This window comes from Leptonychotes weddellii, chromosome 9, assembly GCF_054177405.1.
Source record: "Leptonychotes weddellii isolate Sample4059 chromosome 9, ASM5417740v2, whole genome shotgun sequence".
Lineage (NCBI taxonomy): Eukaryota > Metazoa > Chordata > Mammalia > Carnivora > Phocidae > Leptonychotes > Leptonychotes weddellii.
The window spans coordinates 4,236,071-4,258,334 of NC_138377.1; the positions used below are offsets into that span (position 1 = coordinate 4,236,071).

The following is a 22,264-nucleotide window of genomic DNA, read 5'->3' on the forward strand; positions in this document are numbered from 1 at the left end:
ATAAGTACATGAAACTATCTGATAAAAACACAATGAAAATTTGCTTGTTGAGGGAGAGTACAAACACTACATATTTGAAAGAGAAGATAGGATCGCTACGTTTTCCTCCGAGTCACAGCCCAGCATCTGATCCAACACCTGAGAGCCCACTGGTGGCCCCAGCATGACGCAGAGCATACTCACGCTCCCTGACCTGGCACCTGCTGGGCAGTCAGTATTGTAATGAGCCCTAAGAGCTTCTACGGTGGGCTTGTAACAAGCCAGGGGGGTATCACTGCACAAGAATTTCTTTAAGGTTTTCTAGACTATATTACCATCATGTATTTAATTTTCTAGAGCCTAAAAGCTAAGGCAAGTGGCCTGACGTATACTATATGAAATTTTAATATGACAATCATGAAATTATAGAAATATTAGGAGCAAACTATGCTCCGACAGACAACATCAATATCTAGAACTTCACTGTTAGGCACAATTTAAAGGTATGAACTTATCCAAATTTTATAGATAAAAAGTTAATGTTGGTATGGCAATCTGAATTTTGCTCTATGCCAAGTATGAAGCTGGGAAGAGCATATTTTTTTTTTTTTTAAGATTTTATTTATTAATTTGAGAGAGAGAGCACAAGCAGGGGGAGAAGCTGAGCAGGGAGCCCGATGCGGGGCTCAATCCTGGGACCCTGCCATCATGACCTGAGCCAAAGGCGCTTAACTGACTGGACCTCCCAGGCACCCCTTCATTTTTTTTTTTTTTTAGAGCATATTCGTTTTAACACAGGTTACACTCCCTTTTGTGTTTTCAAGAGACCCTCAAGCAAAAATACAAAATAGCACACTGTGGTGTTTCCAATGAGATTTCAAAGACAGTAAGAAAAAGTCTAAAAAAGCAGAATAATAAATGTATATAGGTCCTGATACGGCAACACACCAAATATTGTACTTTTATGTTTTAATTAAGAGGTGTCACATAAAAAGGCAGTATTTATTTTAAACCTGAGATGGAACTCTTTTTCGAGGTGGGTTAAGGCACTCTGTACCTACCTTTTGGTTGTGGCGGGCACAGCTGTTTCTTTCCTGGCCCCCGAGGGGGATGGTAGAGAGCCACTAGGTTTCTTTGGTAACACAGTGCCGTTGTTAACAGTGGTCCTTAAAGGCAGGGTCTGCACCAGTGGTCTTGCTGTGAGATAAGCAGAAAACGCAATCAGATCTTTCCCCTCCGTCAAGGTGACTTTTTACAGAACTTAAGACGGGTAGGACAGCAAAGGACATCAATTTTAAAATGCTGGCGAAACTGACAAAGGTGTCAAGAGAATTCAGTGGAGATTTTCAACTAAGGATGCTGGAACAATGGGCCTAGACAAAATCTCTCCCCTTATGCAGAAACGAACTCAAAATGGACCGAAGACCCGAGCGTAAAATGCAAAACTATGAAACTTCTAGATGAAAACGCAGAAGAAAACTCTGTGTGACCTTGGGTTTGGTGACTTTTTAGATACAACAACAAAAGCACAATACATGAAAGAAAAAAATGATTGTCTGGACTTCATTAAAATTATAAAAATGTTTGCTCCGTGAAAGACAATGTTACGAGGATGAAAAGACGAGCCACAAACTGGGAGAAGATATTTGCAAATCATGTATCTGATAAAGGACTTGTATACAGAATATAAAAAAGAATGCTTAAGACTCCGCAGTCAGAACACAAGCAGCCCAATTAAAAAAATGGGCAAAAGATCTGAACAGACACTTCACCAAAGAAGATCTACAGATGGCAAATAAGCATATGAAAAGATGCTCAACATCTTTTGTCATTAGGGAAATGCAAATTAAAACAATAATGAGATATCTCTATACACCTATTAGGGTGGCTAAAATCCAAAAAACAAACAAAATTGCAATTGCTGGCCAGGACCAGAGCAACAGGGACTCTCATTCATTGCTGGTGAGAATGCAAAATGGTACAGCCACTTTGGAAGACGGCTTGGTGGTTGCTAAATGTAGTCTTACAGTATGATCCAGTCATTGTGTGACATTAGGTATTTACTCATCTGATTGGGAAACTTATGTCTATATAAAACCTGCATTTACTATTTATAGCAGTTTTATTCATAATTGTCAAAAACTGGAAGCAACCAAGTTGTCCTTCAATTGGTTAGTGGATAAACAAACTGCGGTCCATCCAGACAATGGAATATGATTCAGCAAAAAAAAAAAAAAAAAAGCAAGGAAGCCATCCACGCAAGGACAGGGACGAGTCTTAAATCCAGGCTGCGCAGTGAAAGCAGCCAGGCTGAAAGGCTACATTCTCTATGATTCCATTTAAGGCAAAACTACAGAGACAAAAACCAGATCAGTGGTTGCTGGAGGTTGGCCAGCGGTGGGGGGGCTGAACAGGTAAGGCGCAAGAGCATGTTAAGGTGGTAAAATGATTCTGTATGATGCCGATCATGCTATGTGACACCATGCATCTGTCAAAACCTCCAGGCTCTCTTTTTTTATTTTATTTTATTTTATTTTAATTTTTATTTTTTTTAAAGATTTTATTTACTTGACAGAAAGAGACACAGTGAGAGAGGGAACACAAGCAGGGGGAGTGGGAGAGGGAGAAGCAGACTCTCCGCTGAGCAGGGAGCCCCATGCGGGGCTTGATCTCAGGACCCTGGGATCATGACCTGAGCTGAAGGCAGACGCTTAACGACTGAGCCACCCAGGCGCCCTCTCTTTTTTTTTTAAAAAGATTTTATTTATTTATTTGAGAGAAAGAGAATGAGAGAGAGAGCACATGAGATGGGGGGGTCAGAGGGAGAAGCAGACTCCCTGCTGAGCAGGGAGCCCCTTGCGGGACTCGATCCCGGGACTCCAGGATCATGACCTGAGCCAAAGGCAGTTGCTTAACCAACTGAGCCACCCAGGCGCCCTAAAACCTCCAGACTCTTAAGGCACAAAGAACGAACTTTAATGTATGCAGATAAAAATCAGTTAGGAGATGGGGAACCCATGACGGATACAAGAATCAAATATATACTTCAAGTATGGGCTCTAACCTCATGGAAGGGGGAGGACAGGAAGGTGCCGTGAAAATGGGGAGAGACTGAGGAGCACATCTAAGCACTATGCTCGGGTCAGTAACATTGTTTCCCACAGGGCATGGTCAACACCTCTGAAACCATGAGCCCTAGCAGTGAACAATTAAGGAACCGCAAGGAGGATGGTGGGAATCAGGCTTCTCACTGTTGCAGAGGGAGGCTACAGACAAGCAAGGGGGATAGCGTTGAATGAGCCAGGGGGTAGGTCTCCGTATGAAGCCATGTTTAGCCTGATATAGCTACAGATACAAATTATATCTATGTATGTAAACATGGATTAGCATAAACACACTTTTTTTTTTTTAAGATTTATTTATTTATTTGAGAGAGAGTGAGCATGCGAGTTGGGGGAGGGACTGAGGGAGAGAATTTTCAAGCAGATTCTCCACAAGCATGGACCCTGATATGGGGCTCAATCCCACAACCCACGAGATCATGACCTGAGCTGAAACCAAGAGTTGGACACTTAACTGACCAAGTCACCCAGGTGCCCCAATATAAACACATTCCTTAGCTCTGCCTGCTGAGACTACTGAGAGCAAGGACACCCAGCACCCAAACCCTGGTTTCTAACACGATTCCTCAACAACAAAGAATCAGGACTCCTTGGGAAAATGCCCAAATCTGGGGCTGGGGCAGGGCACATACAACATGAGCCTGGAGCATCCTGTATTGCCAGAGAGTAAGGAAGTGCTCAAAAGCAATAATAAAACCCCAAACCCCATACTGATGGAGTGAGGTCACAGGGACCCAGGAGTCAACTGAAAGAGCTCCCCCAGTAGCCAGAGCTGGGACAATTTCAGCAACAAAATATAGACAGTAGCATTGGATTATAGCCCGAAGTATGAAACAAATATCCAGGAGTCCAGACTGATAGAATCATTGAGTAAATGATTAAATGGGCAAGAAAAGATCATTTCTCCCGTGCAGAATTTCAGATCATTTACACAGATGCTTCATCCTCAAGCAGGTGGAACACGGTCCTCTGCTCCATAAGTGTGGGCAGCATAGTGACTGCCTTCTGCATGGCGCAGGGCGGAGGCAGGGTGGGGAGTCACTTCGCTGTGGACAAACCTGGCGAACTCCATCCCGGCCAGCGTCACAGTGACAAGTCACGTCGAGAGTATGTACCCCGGGCAGGATGTGACAGCAATGCTCTTTACCTCTACGGTCTTCCTCCCTAAAACCCAAGACCTACCGGACAAACCCAAGTCGAAAGACAATGAACTATCTGACCAGGGCTCCTCAAAACTGTCAAGGTCATCAGAAACAAGGAAAATCTGAGAAACTGTCAGTCTAGAAGAGCCTCAGGAGATATGATGGCCAAATATAATCCCAGATGGGATCCTGGAACAACATAAAAAGGATGTTAGGGATAAACTAAGGAAATCCAGATAAAGTGTGCCTCTAATTAATAAAAAATGTACCACTAGGGCACCTGGGTGGCGCAGTCAGTTAAGCGTGTGACTCTTGATTTCGGCTCAGGTCATGATCTCGTGGGTGAGACTGAGCCCTGCATTGGGCTTTGCGCTCAGTGTGGAGTCCGCTTGAGATTCTTTCTCCCTCTCCCTCTGCCCCTCCCCACCACGCGTGCACTCTCTTTCAAATAAATAAATCTTTTTTTAAAAGAGGTAAAATAAAAAATAAAAAAAGTATCACCATTGTGGCATACTAATGTAAAATGTTAATCGCTGGCGAAGCTGGGTGCGGGGTAGATGGCAACTGTCTGTACTGCCCTTGCAACTTTCCTTTCTTTTTTTTTTTTTTTAAAGATTTTATTTATTTACCTGACAGAGAGAGACACAGCGAGAGAGGGAACACAAGCAGGGGGAGGGGGAGAGGGAGAAGCAGGCTTCCCTCGGAGCAGGGAGCCCGATGCGGGGCTCGATCCAGGACCCTGGAACCATGACCTGAGCCGAAGGCAGACGCCCAACGACCGAGCCACCCAGGTGCCCCGGTCTTTGCAACTTTTCTATAAATCTAACACTACTCTGAAATAAAAAAACTGATTTGAAATGCTAGCAGAATTTATTTCGCACATCACAGAATTAAACCCGCCTTGACTGAGGTTCTTAAAAACAATGACAAAACTGCATAGAATGTTTTTAACACACCGAAAATTTTCGGTCCCTAAGGCAGGGGGCCAGGCTTCCTTTTTTTTTCAAACGTGACAGAAAATGGCAAAAGGCAGAGGCAATGCCCCAGCCAGAGCACCAACCCCTCCCTCCGCCACCCTCCACGCGCTCTCTTGCCTCACCTCCTGAGCACCTGCCCACCCGAGGGCCCAGTGTGCTGGGAGCCAGCATTCCTCAGCGAGGCACCACGGCTCCCGAACCGGGACTCCCCATCTTCTCTCGTGTACGTCTGCCGCGCCTCCCGGACGGGACCCTTCTCCCGCCAGGAGGACATGCATCGTCACCATCATTTTCACTACTCTACCTTCTCTCTCTGCTTCGTCCACCATTTCTGTTCCCATTCTGGTTTGGTTTTGTTTTTTAAATACATGGACCTTCAATGTTCCCATCTACCCAGAACCTGGGGACATGACCTTTTTTGGAAATAGGGTCTTTGTCGATGTAATTAGTTAAGATGAGGTCATACAGTATGAGGGTGGGCCCTGAACCCAGTGATGGTGTCCTTGTGAGGAGAAGAGAAGAGACACAGAGGCCCCAGGAGAGAAGGCCAGGCGACGGTGGATGCAGAGCTGGGAGCGAAGCATCTAGAAGCCAGGGAATGCCAAGGATGGCCGGCAGCCACAGAAGCTGGGAGAGAGGCCTGGAACAGTCTCGCTTAGAGCCTCCAGCAGGAACCGACCCTGCCCACACCTTGACTTCAGTCCAGTGTACTGGTCTCGGACTGCCGGCCTCCAGCAGCGTGAGAGAATAAGTCTGCTGTCTCAGGCCCCCCAGTCCCCAGTTGGTGGTCATCGGTCACAGCAGCCCTAGGAGGTGAGAATGACTCATGTCAGCCCGGCTGTCCCTTCCATTCCTGCTACTCCTGCCTGTCCAGCCGGTCTCTGAAGCATGACTCCTAGACCCGAGGGTGGGTCTCCTGGGCGTTTGGTCAGACCTGTCCAGGCTCGTCTCCCCGTGGCCCTCACCTTGACGTCCCTCACCACCATCTCCAACGGTGCCCGGGCGCTGCTGCACAGTGTTACACATACTCATTGTTGGGCAGAGTGGGACAACTGGAAGGGTGCTGTCTCGGCCTACTGGGACCTGCACATGTGGGGGGCTCCTACTTTACAACCAGCCCAGAGAGGAGAGGACACGGTCCCGACCCCTGGGTTAGCCCGCCTCCCCGCCACCAGGCCCGTCAGGATCTGGTCTTTTATAACCTCTAAGCTGCTCTCATTCTGTCCCACTATGTGCCCAGACTCTTCACTGCGCTCCCCCCACACAAACCAACAAGCAAAACGATGCCACCTCCTTAGTTTGCCTCTGTCGGGCTCACAAATCTGAGTGTGCACAGACTCACCCGGAGGGCGTGTTACAATACAGACCTCCGGGCTCCAGCCCCAGTGTTTCCGATGCTGGGTCTGGGTGCAGCCTGAGAATCTGCCTTTCTAACAAGCTCTCGGGCCATGCTGCCACTGCTCTGGGGACCGCACTTTGAGATCCACAGGCTATGCCATTGTCCCCTCCTTGTCATTCCTGCCCTCCCGGATGGCCTCTCGGAGCTCCTACCCCATGCCAGTTTGTACCTTACAATTTAGCCCTTGCTTATCACTGCTGTTCCAGGTGGGCTAATCTCACCTTCCAGAGTAACAGTGGGCGGCAGACACTGGTGCTGGGAGGGGTGCCATCTGTCCATGTGCTTTGCATGCCTAGCTCCAGAGGTGGCCAGTCCGGGTGGACTGCTCTGTCTCTCTGGGCTGATAGCAGAGCAGCTGTCATCCCTCCCAGGCCCCACGGACTTGGAAGGAGCCAAGGAAGTACATACTCCTCCCTCCCTCTCTCCCCTTCTTCCAGTCCCCAGCGAGGGCTCCCGATGCCCAAAGCTAACTGGGAGGTGGAGGGCAAGGGCCTGCTGGTGCGGTCCCCATAGGTCAGCCTGCAGGATGGGAAACAAAGGACCCAGAGGGGCTCACGGACGATGTCGGCTCCTCTTGGGCCCCTGACCCAGGACCGCCCCCCTCCCCCACGCTTGCCACCAAACCAGGCTGGGTGACCTCCTCCCTGCTCCCACAGCCCTGGCCTGTGCCGCCATCCCCAGAACACCACACGGCAACCGTCTGTTTATTCGCCTGCCCACTCCATGGACGACGGGAGGCTCCCTGAAGGTGGCATGCCTCCACAGAAGGTGTTCAACCGGGATTTGTGGGTCACACCGCACTGAATTTCAAGAACAAAAGCCCTGCTTCCAAGAGAAGGTGTTATGGTACCATTTCTGGGCCATTGTGAAATTTTTATTTTTTTCTTGAGTCATAATTTCAAAGTTCAGCCTCCTAATAACCTAGTTCTGTCCTTCTCCCAGAAGGGAAACTAGGACTGTAGAAACCCATGAAAGATCAGCTGCGTGCGGCAGGCTCTCTGACTGGGGGTAACAGATCTTGTACGTTAAGCTATGACAGAGGGCCCCTGGGTGGCTCAGTTGTTAAGCGTCTGCCTTCGGCTCAGGTCGTGATTCCAGGGTCCTGGGATCGAGTCCCGCGTTGGGCTCCCTGCTCGGCGGGGACGCTGCTTCTCCCTTTTCCTCTGCTGCTCCCCCTGCTTGTGCTCTCTCTGTTCTCTCTCTCTGACAAACAAATAAATAAAATCTTAAAAAAAATTAAGTTGTGACAGAGCATCATCAGAAGCAAAAAGAATCCTTAAAGTTCTGATGAGAAATCATGAAAGAAAAACCGAAGATGGGGCGGGGGCACGGTGACTGCCCTCGGAGTGACAGGGAAGGTAGAGAGATCCGTTAGGGCTACACGCGGATCTGGGTAACATCCCCCGGGGTTCCTCACCACTGACTTTGTCAATAGCACAGCAACTGCCACCAAAATGCCTTTAACTAAGTGCCCATTGTGCACATGACACCTCAGCAGGTTGCTTCCATGTTTCCCCATCTAGATGTGATTAGCTACTCAAGGAAAAAAGGCGGCCACCATAAAGGGAAAGTTCTGGAAGAAAAAAATGCCTCCTGGTGTCCAGTGTGAACGAGTACCAGCCTGGATCGGGAGGACGGGAGGACACAAGAGCCGCTACAATGAGTCATTTTCAGACAAGCGATCTTTAAAACCGTGGAAGAGAAATAGCACAGGGAAAGGTTCAAACACAATTTCCCGCTCATCAGGTGCGAAGATAAATGACTCCTTTGCCTCCACATGACACTAAGAGATGAGACATTCTTCTGGTTCATAAAAGGGATTTTTAAAATAACATTTTAATTGTTCCTAGGGGCAAAATGTAGACCCACGGCACGAAAGAAGAAGATTTCTCAAATAAAAGGAGAATGAATGATAAATGGTGTGTGTTTAGAATGCATTCATGGGAGCGGTATCAGGACGGTCGGAATCTCAAATCTCAAGGGAGACTGAGAAGCACAGAGGACTGAAGGGCTCAGACAGGACTGGCCTCTCAGTTCGGCTTACTTATGGAGCCTCGGAGAAGTCACCACCTTTCCAAGCCCCAGCTTCTTCGTGAAATACGGGTAACAGCAGCCTGCCTGCAGGGCGCTGCGAGGATCAGGAATGAGCAGTGGGAGTTGTTAGCGGCGTGTCCAGGATGCTGCAGGCACACGAGAAGTGGGGGCTCTTACCCTATGGCTACAACCAGATGATGAAATGCTTTTGGACATCAGGGTGCAATTGAGCCCCCGGAACACGATGTGAGTAGAATTAGCGTAGCATGTCAGTTACGTTCACAGGCACCTACGGCGGAATCAGACCCACGCGAGTGTCCTCAGCCGCATCCAGCACACCCAGGGACGGGCAGAGGCAGACGCCTGGCAAAGTGAGGGCGGCAGGGGAGTGTGGGTAGGGGCTGGACCTCAGGTCTGGGTGTAAAGGCCAGAGCTCTAGGCCCAGTGTGTCCCCAACTGGCAGTGTGACCTTAGGCCCCATTTTTAGTCCAAATGCACTCTAAGGATGTCTCTTCCCACCCTGAAATCAGATCCTAATTCATGCGGGAAGAGTGTCCTGAGTTTCTATGACTTCGCCACCCCAAGTCAGTTCGTAGACAGACTCGACAGTCCACCAGGGAGCTGAGCCACGAGGCTGAAGGGGACAGGCCCTTGGTCCGGCCACACGTGCAGGACTGATGACTAGTAGTTACCTGGCACACTCTTTCATAGAAGGTCCTCGATAAACTACCAGGAGTTAAATTTCCTGCAAAATGACTCCACAACATGGTAGCTGAAAATCTCTGGCTCTAACAAAAGTATTCGCAATCTCGGGTCTAAAACATTCACAATTAAACCTGAAATAATTTTTTTTCAATCTTTCTAGGTGGTAGGATTGGAATATCCAGACTTTAAGAACTGTGATGACATATTTTCAAAACTAGAGTTGATATAAATACAGAAATTCGAGTATAGCTAGCTGAACCTACCAATGCTTATTATTATGAGCTGTTACAACCTAAAGACCAAGAAACCCTTTTCACTCACATCATAGTAATAACTCAATGTGCAATATTTGATAAGTAAAACATCGCATTAGGTTTTGAAATAAACTTAATTATGCAAAGCGTGACTATGTATGTGGTTATGTGTAGAAATCCAAAGTTTAATTTTAGCATATCTGACTACTATGAATCTAGAATTCCTAATTATCCATTTTATTTATTTATTTTTTTAGAGAGAGGGAGAGAGAGAGAGAATCCCAAGAAGGCTCCATGTCCTGCGCAGAGCCCACCACGGGGCTCCATCTCACGACCCTGAGATCATGACCTGAGCTGAGATCAAGAGTTGGATGCTTAACCGACTGAGCCACCCAGGTGCCCCAAACTGGAAGGAATCTATTTATAGGCTTCATTTATTTTTTACCTTTTTTAAGTAGGCTCCACACCCAGTGTGGACCCCAATGCGGGACTTGAGCTCGAGACCCCCCTAATTATCCATTTCAAAATTTATGAGATGTCCACGTTTGGAACTGGAAGAGGCAAACTGTGTCTGCTACGCTGTGAGACAAGTGGGTAATAATTACTTAAGTTCTGTGGAAAATCCCGCTGCTGACACCCAGCAAAGTCACACGTGCTCTCATCCTCTGATAGGCAATCCCGCTTCTAGGAATCTGTCCTAAAGATAGACTGGCAACAACGCAAAATGCTACATGCACAAGGTCAACCACTGCGGCATTACCTGTAAAACAAAAGACCACCCACAGGGGATGCTGGAGTCAACTGCGGGGCATCCCCACCCTGGCGTGCGCTGTAAGAGTAGTAGGGAAGATCTCTCTACCCTGCGGTGGAAAGAGCAAGTACAGAACTGCTTTATCTGCTCTGCAGAAGCCTGAGGACTTTCAGCAGATTTAAAATCTTAACTCTTCTTATATGATTTTTTTAAAAAGATTTTATTTATTTAAGAGGGAGAGAGAGAGCGAGAGCACAGTGGGGGGAGGGGCAGAGAGAGAGGCAGAAGCAGGCTCCCCGCTGAGTAAGGAGCCCGATGCGGGGCTCGATCCCGGGACCCTGGGACCATGACCTGAGCCAAAGGCAGACACTTAACCGACTGAGCCACCCAGGTGCCCCTCTTCTTATATGGTTTTAAAAAGTTTTTAAATGATCAGACTACACATGAATCAAGTTTTAATATAGTGTTGGCGGACAGATGAGGCTCTCTCTGGTATCACGGGTTATTTGAATTCCTGGGCGTGGGTCTGGTAATATAAGAATCCTCTAATGCTGAATAGTCAATATAATGGAAACATGTATGGGCAAAAAAGACATTAATGAACTGATTATGGAAAGTCATTTATTGGCAACCCGAATTTCCGTCAACTGATGAACAAATAAGCAATATGTTGCATCTCTGTGCACCAGAGTATTATTCAGCCATCAGAAGAAATAAGGTATTGATGCCTGCTATGACACGGATGTACCTTGAAGACCTGCTAAGTGACAGAAGACAGTGGCAAAAGACCACATGCCGCGTGATTCCTTTTACACAAAATGTCCCCAGCAGTCACATCCGCAGAGACACTGGACTGGTGGTTGCTAGCGAGGGAGGGCGGGGGGGCATGAGAGGGGGTAACTTCTGGGGTGATGACAATGTTCTGAAATTAGAGAGTAGGGATGGCTGTACAACTTCGTGAACCATACTAAAAACAGTTTAAAAGGCTGAATTTTATGTTCTGTGAAGTATATCTCAATAGGCTGCTATAAAAAAGTCATTCATTAGAAAACTGGAAAAATCTGAATGCTGACTTGATATTAAGGAATTACTCTTTAATAATAAATTTGTGATAAGGGTATTATGGATTTTTTAAAAAGAGAATCCTTATATCTTAGAAATATATACTGACATATTTATAGATAAAATGATACAATGTCTTGGATTTGCCTTAAAATAATCCTAATGGGGTGAGGGAAGTAAGGCATAGGGGGGATAATAAAACTGGCAACGTGTTGATAAATAATGAAGCCAGGTAAAAAATAAAAGGTATTTTTCTTTCTACTTTTATATACATGGGAACATTTCATAATATAAAGTTTTTTTTAAAGATTTTATTTATTTTAGAGAGAGAGAGAATGGGGGAGGGGCAGAGGGAAAGGGAGAGAAAATCTCAGAAGCAGACTCCACGCAGAGCCTGATGTGGGGCTCGATCTCACGACCCTGAGATCATGACCTGAGCGAAAATCAAGAGTTGGACGCTTAACCGACTGAGCCACCCAGGCGCCCCATCATAATATAAAGTTTGAATATAATCCTTAGTCTCTGGGAAACTGAATAAATCTACTAAACCTTCTCAGAATTCACTAAATAATGCCTGTCTAAACAAGGGAGGGCAATTAATGGGAAAAATGGGAGAGACTACAGTGTGTTCCGTCTTAAAAAAAACCCCAGAAGTTATATTCTGTAATAGAGCCATCTGTAAGGCGAAAGACAAGGAGAAAACACAGTGTAAGAGAGAGAGGGACACAAACTGCCAACTGCAGTTAGACAGGATAAAGAACTAATTATTTGTTACTTTCATTCATTGCACAGAGCTTAAAATTTTAATTTGTTATCTGTCCCTCCCTAATAAAATTTGTGAAGGGACCATACATAATATTTCACACAATCATGTGCCAAATATGATCTATGCTATTTGGGACACTTTGCAAATCAAGTTAAACCTTGAGAAGAGAGCCCTCATTTCAAGTCCTTTGGTTACTCATTTCCTAAATACTTGGCTTGATTTGAATAATGCGAATTTAAATAATACTGCTAAGCAAAGCAACATAGATGGTAGAAAGAAGGCATGTCCAGCCAGGCCCTGGGGCCCAGTCCCAGATTTGTGTGCCCTAGGGTCAATTATCCAATCTCCTAGAGGCGGTTTCCTCCTCTGTAAAATGGGCATGATAGCACCTACCTCAAAGAACTGTGGAGAGGGGAAATGGGCTCATATATCCAAAATATCTATTGCAATGTCCAGCACCCAGCCAATCAATAAATGGTAGCTATGAGTATCATTCTGAACATTAGGAGTAAGTGTCAACATAGCAGAGACTATTGAAAGGTTATCTGTAGTCTGCTTTCAACAGCAGTCTCGGAGGCTAAGTCCTGATACTGGAAGGTTTTGATGTCCCAGAACAGCAGGACCCACTTGCATATAAGCATCTCTACTAGAAAGTTTTGGTTATATTTAGTAATTCTCTGATCTGTTAATTAATGGGGCTCTGAATATAACCAATAAAAAAGTCTGCAAAAGGTATATTAAAGTTCACAAAAGGCAAGCTGCTGAATTACGGTCTGAACACACAAGCAAAATTTAAAATGATGAATAGGAATTACTTGCTCGTTAATGCATAACAAAGCAGACAATCCCAGATACGTGGGACAATGACAATATTTTAATCTACATTTTACAGTAAAATCTTATAGCACTCCCCTAGCCATGCATGTACACAATGGGCCTATTATGAATTTAACTCCAAACCACGATTCCTTGTCTTCTTGAGAACACACGTGAGCCAACTCCAGCCTCCAGACATTTGCTCTGAGCCCTGCTGTTGTTCTCAGTGCAGTGAAGATCAGATTCAGGGTAAGAAAGGAATAATTTTTATTTTTTAATTGAAAAAAATTTTTTAAAGATTTTATTTATTTATTTGAGAGAGAGAGAGAGCACACAAGTGGGGGAAGGGACAGAGGGAGAAGCAGACTCCCTGCTGAGCAGGAAGCCTGATGCGGGGCTCGATCCCAGGACCCCAGGATCATGACCCTGAGCCGAAGGGAAACGTTTAACCGACTGAGCCACCCAGGCACCCAAGAAAGGAGTCATTTTTAAAACACAAATTTCTTCTGCTTATGACACCAAAGAATATTTAGAAACCAACTAAAAAGTATACAAGAAGAAACGTAATCACAATCCTACCACTCAGAAAAAAAAAAAAAAAACCATCAATGATAACTCTTGGTATAGCTCTTTCCCATCTTTTTGCACAGATTTTGTCTATTTACTTGAATTATGCCATATATACAGTTTTATGTCTTGCTCTTGACTCTTAATGCAATGTACAGCACTTTCCCTGTTACAAATAACACAGACATTTTTACAGATGACACCGTACTCAAGTCTACGAAGGGCTGCGGTTCTCTAGCCATGCCCCTATAGCTTTCATTCCTTCCATTCCTTTCTATCCATTTATCCTCCACCACGCATGATGTGGCAGTGAGCTCTTATTTGTGATGCGCTCTTCTGTATTTATACTCACAACAGCGATCTATAAGGGGGCCTTGTCCCTGAATTCTGCTAGTGACCAGTGAGGACTGCCCTGCTCCATCCACAACACCGCAAAAACTTTATTACCGAGAATTTTTTCAATATGTGCCTCCACAAACAATTTGATTCTCTTTTCTCCACTCTATGGTAACCCAAGCTCAGCATAATTTAAAAAAATGCCAAATCTCCCCATCTGAGAGTCAATCTAACATAAACAAAGCAAACTCTGCAGGCCGAGGTTCTCTTGAGTTAAGATGCATGACAGGGCAACCAGGTCTTAATACTTAGAAAAAAATACCACAGGCAAAAGGAAACAAGAATAACGAAGTCTGGGGAGCTTAGGTAGAGACTGAGTAACTCCTAAGACCCAGGGCGGTATCACTGGTTAAAAACCCAGGGACAGGAGAATGTTGCCAAGGAACAGTGGTCTGAGACGGAGCTCCCTCTACATGAACTCTACGTCCACAGGCCCGGCGTCGGATGGGTCGGCCACAATCTGCCCCGTGTCTCAGGAAGCCATGAACTCGATCTGTCAGTGAATTATTTTCCCGAGACTGCAGTTCTCATTGTTATGCTAGTGAGTCATACAAAGAATAATACAGTAAGTCAAAGCTGAGAGGTCACGATAACTTCCTACACATAAGCGAAGCTCCGTCACGGAAAGGGATTAGAATCACGATGGACGGCCTCACAGGCAACACTGGGGCTACTGTGTGGCCCCTGCCGTCTACCAGCCTGGGGTGACTGCGCATAGACCTGGCAGCCCCCATGCACCGTCTCTGAGCTGAACCACGCTGAGCGCTTTGAAAGTTCACTGCCCACCAATGTGGCCTGTTCCGTGGCGGCCAGCCAACCCTGTCACTGGGCAGGTGTGCACCCAAAGCTCGATGTGCACCCAAAGCTCGAAACACTGAACCCTAAGCTTTTGACAACACTTAATGTTTTTTTTTTTTTTAAGATTTATTTATTTATTTGAGAGAGCGAGAATGAGAGAGAGTACATGAGAGGGGGGAGGGTCAGAGGGAGAAGCAGACTCCCTGCCGAGCAGGGAGCCCGATGCGGGACTCGATCCTGGGACTCCAGGATCATGACCTGAGCCGAAGGCAGTTGCTTAACCAACTGAGCCACCCAGGCGCCCGACAACACTTAATGTTTAACAATTAGAATGCTGTGTGTCCCGTCTTCTTCAAGTCTGTATCAGGACGGCAGGCCAAAATAATGTAAAGTGTGATCATAATAATAATGTGGCCTTTTACAACCAAAGCAAGTTTGCCCCTGATCCATCTTGCCTGAAAGATCCCCCAACTGAGCCGCGGCTACAGCTATCCAGCTAGAGGTGTCTGTGCACCCACACGACTCTCCCCAGAAGGGAAGCAGCGACCCAGAGCTTCTGACAGGCCCCCTTCTCCACCTCCCCACCTCTGCTTCCACTGTCCTGTAATTAAGTGCTTGGGGGAAACCGTGGTCCATTGCATCCAGGGGATGCCACCCCACTCACCAGCTTTCTTCTGACCTTCGTTCTGTTTCTTGGGGCGACCCCCTGCTATTATGTTCTGATTAACTTTTACTTACGAAAAGAATATTATACAGAAATAGAGCTCACTATGAAAACAAATTTTTCTCTTTGATGAAGTTTTATAAAAACCAAACTTTACTCTTAATCAAGAGAAGAAAACTCCTTGGTAGGTCTCTTATATTATTTTTTCCCTAATTTTTTTTAAAACAGAAGTTTTGGGGGCGCCTGGGTGGCTCAGTCGGTTAAGCGACTGCCTTCGGCTCAGGTCATGATCCTGGAGTCCCAGGATCGAGTCCCGCATCGGGCTCCCTGCTCGGCAGGGAGTCTGCTTCTCCCTCTGACCCTCCCCCCTCTCATGTGCTCTCTCTCTCTCATTCTCTCTCTGTCAAATAATAAATAAAACCTTAAAAAAAAAAATAAATAAATAAAACAGAAGTTTTGGAAGTCTCATGTTTTATACGAAGCAACAACTTCAAATGTACCCTTTAGGGTAGAGTAGTCATCGGTTTTATTTTTGGAAAGCTGAGCATGTCAAGAATACCTAAATTACCTGGTTTCCATTTAAAATACCCTAATCATTCTGTAACTTAGGAGGAGAAAAAAACATGATTTAAAAGGATTATTCAAGGGGCACCTGGGTGGCTCAGTTGGTTAAGCATGTGACTTAGGCTCAGGTCCTGAATCGGGGTCCTGATCAAGCCCCTCAGCAGGTCGCTGAGCAGGGAACCTGCTTCTCCCTCTCCCTCTTTGTGTTCTGTCTCTCAAATAAATAAATAAAACCTTGTAAATAAATAAATAAAAGGATTATTCAAGAGGTAGTGTTATGTGGTAACAGATGGCAGCCACACTTGTGGTGAGCAGGGCATACAGATATTAAACCACTAAGTGGTACACCTGAAACTAATGTAACATTGTGTATCAACTATACTCAGATAAAAAAAAAATTACAAAAATATATAGACATTGCCCAGCATGTATCTCTTACATGGAGCTGGTGATAATTACCCAGAAGGACAAAGAAATAGATTTCTCTCCACGGATATGCGAAAATGTAGCCAAGTACTTGAGAAAAAAGTAACATATGCAACATCAGACAGTACCCTCTCCTGACTCCAAGAAAAACATGGTAACTGTGAAATAATTTGTTAAATCCAAACAACCAAAAAAAAAAAAAAAAGCTAATTTTAAAGGGACATTTACATGCCAGTGTGATCTCAAATGTTTTAATCAAAGGAATTTAACAGCTAAGATGAGTTCTGTTTTCTAAAGTTAGCCACAAGGAACAGAAATCCTGGCAAATGATGAGCAATGTATATGGGTTGAAAGCAGACATCAGGGGACTGACTATGACTAGTAGGACAGAAGTTTTAACAAGGCGTTGTACTTCCAAATTTTAAGAAGAGGGTCACTACAAAGTTACTTCCAACACAAATATTGCTTTTTTTATGTTTCACACATAGGCACCACAGGGAAATGAAATGTTTTAAATTTGCCGGAAACCCACTAGGTGCGGAATTCTGCAGTAGACTACGTTCTCCTGGACAGCAGAGCAGGAGATTCGAAAGAAACAGGAGGCTATGCCCAAGAGGAGCTTACTAGCTACAAGGGGGGGCAGTGAGTGATGAACTTGTGGGTTCTGAGCTCCTCAGGGAAGGGCCTGTCCTCTGGGCCCCCAGTTCTTGGCTCTGAGCTTCGCTGTGGCATAGGATAATTAAGTGTTGGCTGTGCTGAACTGAATGGTAGCAGACAAGCTGAGTATAGAGAAAGAGAGGAGAGTTATCAAGAAGTTTGGAACAGCCTCCAGGACGCCCAAAGGATCGTGGGGTTTTTGGTTCTAGGTTCTGCCTCGCAAGCTCCTTCCATCCTATGATAAACAATTGTTCCCAACAGTCCACCGTGGGTGGTTCTGAGCATTTACTGATCACCTACACGTGTACACCCCTGGGCTGAACAACTCACTAACATCAAGCCGAAAAAACCCCGTCCCGCTTTGTGTGATGATTCTGGCAACACCGAGACCAGCTCATCGATGCTCTGAGTCTCCGGTCTCTGTCAGCACTGAGGAGTGCGTTGTGTATGCACTAGGGGCAAACACCTGCTACGAGACCAAGCTGTCCGCCGTTCCTGCGCATCTAAGACGCCCACCTTTGGTAGGTCCTTTCCTGTTCAGCACAGCCTGCTGCTCCTCCGTGATGTTCAGCCGCCGAACCACGTCCGCCAGCGCCGATTTGAGCAGCTGGATGTCATCCTCTTGCATCTGGACACGCTGCTCCAGGGAGGCAATGCGGTCTGTCACCTCCATGCTACTGGCAGCCGAAGCGCTGTCATCTGAACCAAAGGAGAGGAACCCGTGACTCTTTAGCACTCCCCAGAGAAATCAGACCAACACCCATGCACGCGCACATGGCTAAAATGCAACAGTATTTATCAACGAAGGCAACCGCTCTTAGGCAGAAACCATGTGGGACAGCACTTACTACCCAGAACCACTACACCTCATTCTGCTACAGTCTTTCTCGTGCTGCTTGTGCTTTTCACTTCTTGTTAGCTATGAGGGTTTTTTTTTTTAAGATTTTATTTATTTATTTGAGACAGAGAGGGAGAGAGACAGAGCATGAGTAGTGGGGAGGGGCAGAGGGAGAAGCAGGCTTCCCGCGGAGCAGGGAGCCCGATGTGGGGCTTGATCCCAGGACCCTGGGATCATGACCTGAGCCGAAGGCAGAAGCTTAACCACTGAGCCACCCAGGTGCCCTTAGCTGTGGTTTTAATTGTCATTATATTATTCTAACACAAGGCAACATATTTTCTTTCCTATGACGTCAGAGACCTCAGAGGTGGGGGGCGCGGCTAGGATGTACCCACTTCAACTTCACACATACTGCAGAAATCCACCGCATGGCCTTCTAGCTTTTGTGCTATCGATGCTAGCTGACAGGGTGGTCAGATAATCATACGACTACACCATCTCCTGAAACCAATATTATGCACTATATGCTAACTACCTAGAACTTAAATAAAAACTTGAAAAAAAAACTTTTTGCATGATTTCACTATGTACTTAAAGTTAATGTATCATCTTTTCCATGTACAATAGCTTTAACATAGCAGTTATCAAATGTTTTGGTCTCAGGACTCCTTTATATTAGTAACAATTATTGAGGATCACAAATAGCTTATTTGTGAATTATGTTCATCAATATCTATTGTATTGAAAATTAAAACAGGCAATTTATAAATATTTAATCATGACCTATTTAAAAATAGCAAAGCATGACATGTTCAATAAAACATTTTTATGGAAAATTGCTGTTTTTCAAGACAAAAATAGTTTTGTGAAAAGACTGACATTGAGTATTTAAAATTTTTCTTTAATGTCTGACTTATTAGAAAATAACTGAATTTGTTCCTGCACTCAATCTGCTGTGATATGTTATTTTGGTTGGAATATATGAAGAAAATTTGACCTCATCCTGACATGTAGTAGGAAAAGGAAGAAAAGGAAGAAGTATTTTAATAGCCTCTTCAGGTAATTATGGATAATCTTGTTATTCAGTCAAAACATGATAGATGGTAACGTTATAAAAGTTAGCGGCAATGCAGAATCTAAGACCATACAAATAAAATTTTTTATTTCATTAAAAACAAGCAAACAAGACTACACTATGTATCAGTCATGCCTGCTAAGGTCTGGCTACTCGGACAAAGCAACATTAGTTGTCAAATCTGTTTGGTAAGCATCCCCTTACAGCAAAGGCAAGCCTAGTCTCTTGTATAGAGCCGTTAATCGCCAATTCCTTATCAAGGCCTTCCAGGTCCCACACGGTCTCCTTGCCTCTGAAACTCATTTCATGTCATTCCTCCTTTCACTCTCTGTGCTTTGGTCACGCTGACCTTTCGCAACTGCCCTAAGAGTTTTGGTATGTGCTGTTGCTTTTACTTGAAACATCTACTTTTTTATTTTTATTTTTATTTTTTTTGAGAGAGAGGCAGGGGAGGGGCAGAGGGAGAGGGAGAGAGAGAATCTTAAGCAGTCTCTATGTCCAGCAAGGAGCTCGATGCAGGGCTCAATCTCACAACCCTGAGACCATGACCTGAGCCAAAATCAAGAGTCGGATGCTCAATGGACTGAGCCACTCAGGCGCCCCTTCTTGAAACATTTCTCAACAAGCTTTTTGCATGACCAAATTCTTCTGTTCTTTAGGTGTCAACTCAACCAGAACTCTTCAGAGTCCCTTCCTAACAACCTAACCTAAGGCCGGTACCTGGATCACCTCAACCTTATTTATTTCTTCCACAGCATTACTGTGCTCTTGTTAGCTTATCTGCTATCTCCCAACTACAATGTAAGCATCGTGGAGTTGCTGCTGCTTCCAGGTATAACAGACCCCTTTCTAGAAAGCACCACCCCCACTCCTGCCCACAGAAGGCAATTTTAAGCCTGGAAATTATACCAAAAAACCCCAACTACTTGAAAGTACTGGAGAGGAGACACAGGTATATAGACTCTGGGGGGTAGTTTACACTCACTTGGAAAAATATAAAAGTAAATCCCTTTTGCGTGGCTTCTAGCCACATCTAAGTGGTACACGGAGGGGGTGAGGGTACATGTGGGAAACCCTGTAGCCATTTTGTCTGAAGAAAACCACGAAGTGAAGTCCAAAAACTGTGAACACTGAGGAGAGTGGGGAAATTCCAGAAGGGAAGATGCCAGAGGGGGATTCCCAAATTCTGCCTGTCCCAGCTCTCGCTGACCCAGGAATCGCATCTGCATGGAACAGACTCAAGTACCGCCACTAACAGCAGAGGAGTGGAACTCAGATTGGAGGCTCTGCCCAAGAAGCAGTGTGCAGTTCAAGTCCAGCCAAGGAACACAGCCACCCAGACAAAGGAAAGGACGCTTCTCAGAGGAAAATAATAGAAGACAAATCCCCACAACTTAAGACTCGTAATGTCCAGGATATAATCCAAAATTGCTCAACGTTCTAAGAATCAAGAAATGGAACAGAGTCTCAAGAGAAAAGGAAATACACTGAATCCAACTCCAAAATGAACAAAATATTGGAACTAACAGATAAGGAAAATGAGATATTTCCAATGAATGAAAATTTCAACAGAGAAGTGGGAAGCATTGGCAGAGAAACAGAAACAATAAAAATGAACCAAATGGAAGTTCTAGAACTGAAAATACAATGTTGGGAGTAAAGAATTCACTGACTGGATGCAGCTGCATGGATGTGATGGAGGAAAGACAAGTAAAACTGAGATTTAGCAGAGGACATCTCCAGGGTGAAGAACACAGAGGAAAGAACTGAGAAAAAAAAATTAACCAAGTCAGATGGGGATTTGTTAGATGATCCCAAACAGTCCAACACACATTACACTGGAATATAAAAAGAAAGAGAATGAGGCAGAAAAAATTATCTAAAATATAAAGGCCCCGAGGGGTGCTTGGATGGCTCAGTCAGTTAAGCGTCTGCCTTTGGCTCAGGTCATGATCTCAGGGTCCTGGTATCAAGTCCTGCATTGGGCTCTCTGCTCTGCGGAGAGCCTGTTTCTCCCTCTCTCCCTGCTCTTCTCTCTCTCTCTCTGTCAAATAAATAAATAAAATCTTTAATATATATATATATATATATATATAAAGGCCCCAAATATCCTAAATTTGGTGAAGGAGAGAAATGTAAAACAACAAAATGCTACACAAACACCAAGCAAAATAAACACGAAGAACCCCACCCCAAGGTATATCATGATCAAACTGCTGAAAATCAGATGAAGTGCACTTATTGAAAGCAGCAAGAGCAAATGGACAGAGTATATACTGGGAAAGGACCATGAAGACTAGAAGACAGCAGAACATCTCTAAAGTATTAAATGGGGGCACCTGGGTGGCTCAGTCAGTTAAGCGTCTGCCTTCAGCTCAGGTCATGATCCCAGGGTCCTGGGATCGAGCCCTGCATTGGGCTCTCCGCTCAGTGGGGAGTCTGCTTCTCCCTCTCCCTCTGCCCCTCTCCCCTGCTTGTGTGCGTGCACTCTCTCTCTCTGTCTGAAATAAATAAATAAAATCTTTTAAAAAAAATAAAGTACTGAATGAAGAAAATTCAATCAAGAATTCTATATCCAGCAAAAATATTCTCCAACAGCGAAGGCAAAGAAAAAAAAATAAAAGTAAATGAAAACTGAAAGAATTCATTGCCAGCAGATCAACATTACAAGAAGTACCAAAGGAAGTTCTTCAGGGTAAAGGGAGATTATATAAGATGGAAATTCAGACACTCAGGAAAGAATGAAGAGCCCTGGAAATGATAAATATCTGAGTGAGTTCAAAACTTTTTTTTTTTTGCATTTTCCTGTTAATGTTCTTATAAACCTTTAAACCATTGAAGATGAAAGTTATAACATTGACCGATAGAATTCATAAGTGTGTATATATAAGACATGTAACTACCATAACATAAAGGATGGGGAAGATATGGATCTATAAGGCTTTAATATTTTACATAAGATTTTAATATTATACATTATCAACAATAAGGGACCTGTGAAAAGTTAAAGATGTGTATTGTAATCCCTACAGAACTACCAGAGAATAATGCAAACAAGAATAGCTAAAAAAAACCAACAGAAATACTAAATTGAAATTCTATATTCAAATAATCCAAAAGAAGGAGGGAAAAGAGGGAGAGAGGAACAGAAAATAAACAAATAGGAAAAAACAGAATGATAAATATAAACTTATCATAGCAATAATTACATTAAATGTTACAGTAAAGCAATAATTGCATTAAAAAATCAATTAAGGGGTGCCTGGGTGACT

At 44.7% G+C, this 22,264-nt stretch overlaps 1 protein-coding gene across 4 annotated transcripts in view; it reads right to left on the reverse strand.

Moving 5' to 3' along the window:
* The window catches only part of LOC145723362 (echinoderm microtubule-associated protein-like 1), a 433,105-nt gene that overhangs the window by 322,209 nt on the left and 88,632 nt on the right, over positions 1 to 22,264 (reverse strand). For all 4 annotated transcript variants that reach the window (XM_081829948.1, XM_081829949.1, XM_081829947.1 and 1 more), the window contains exons 2-3: positions 17,596 to 17,778; positions 1,041 to 1,176 (exon numbers count right to left, since the gene is read on the reverse strand). In XM_081829948.1, coding sequence (XP_081686074.1) covers positions 1,041 to 1,176; positions 17,596 to 17,778 — 319 coding nt within the window. The remainder of the gene's footprint in view (positions 1 to 1,040; positions 1,177 to 17,595; positions 17,779 to 22,264) is intronic.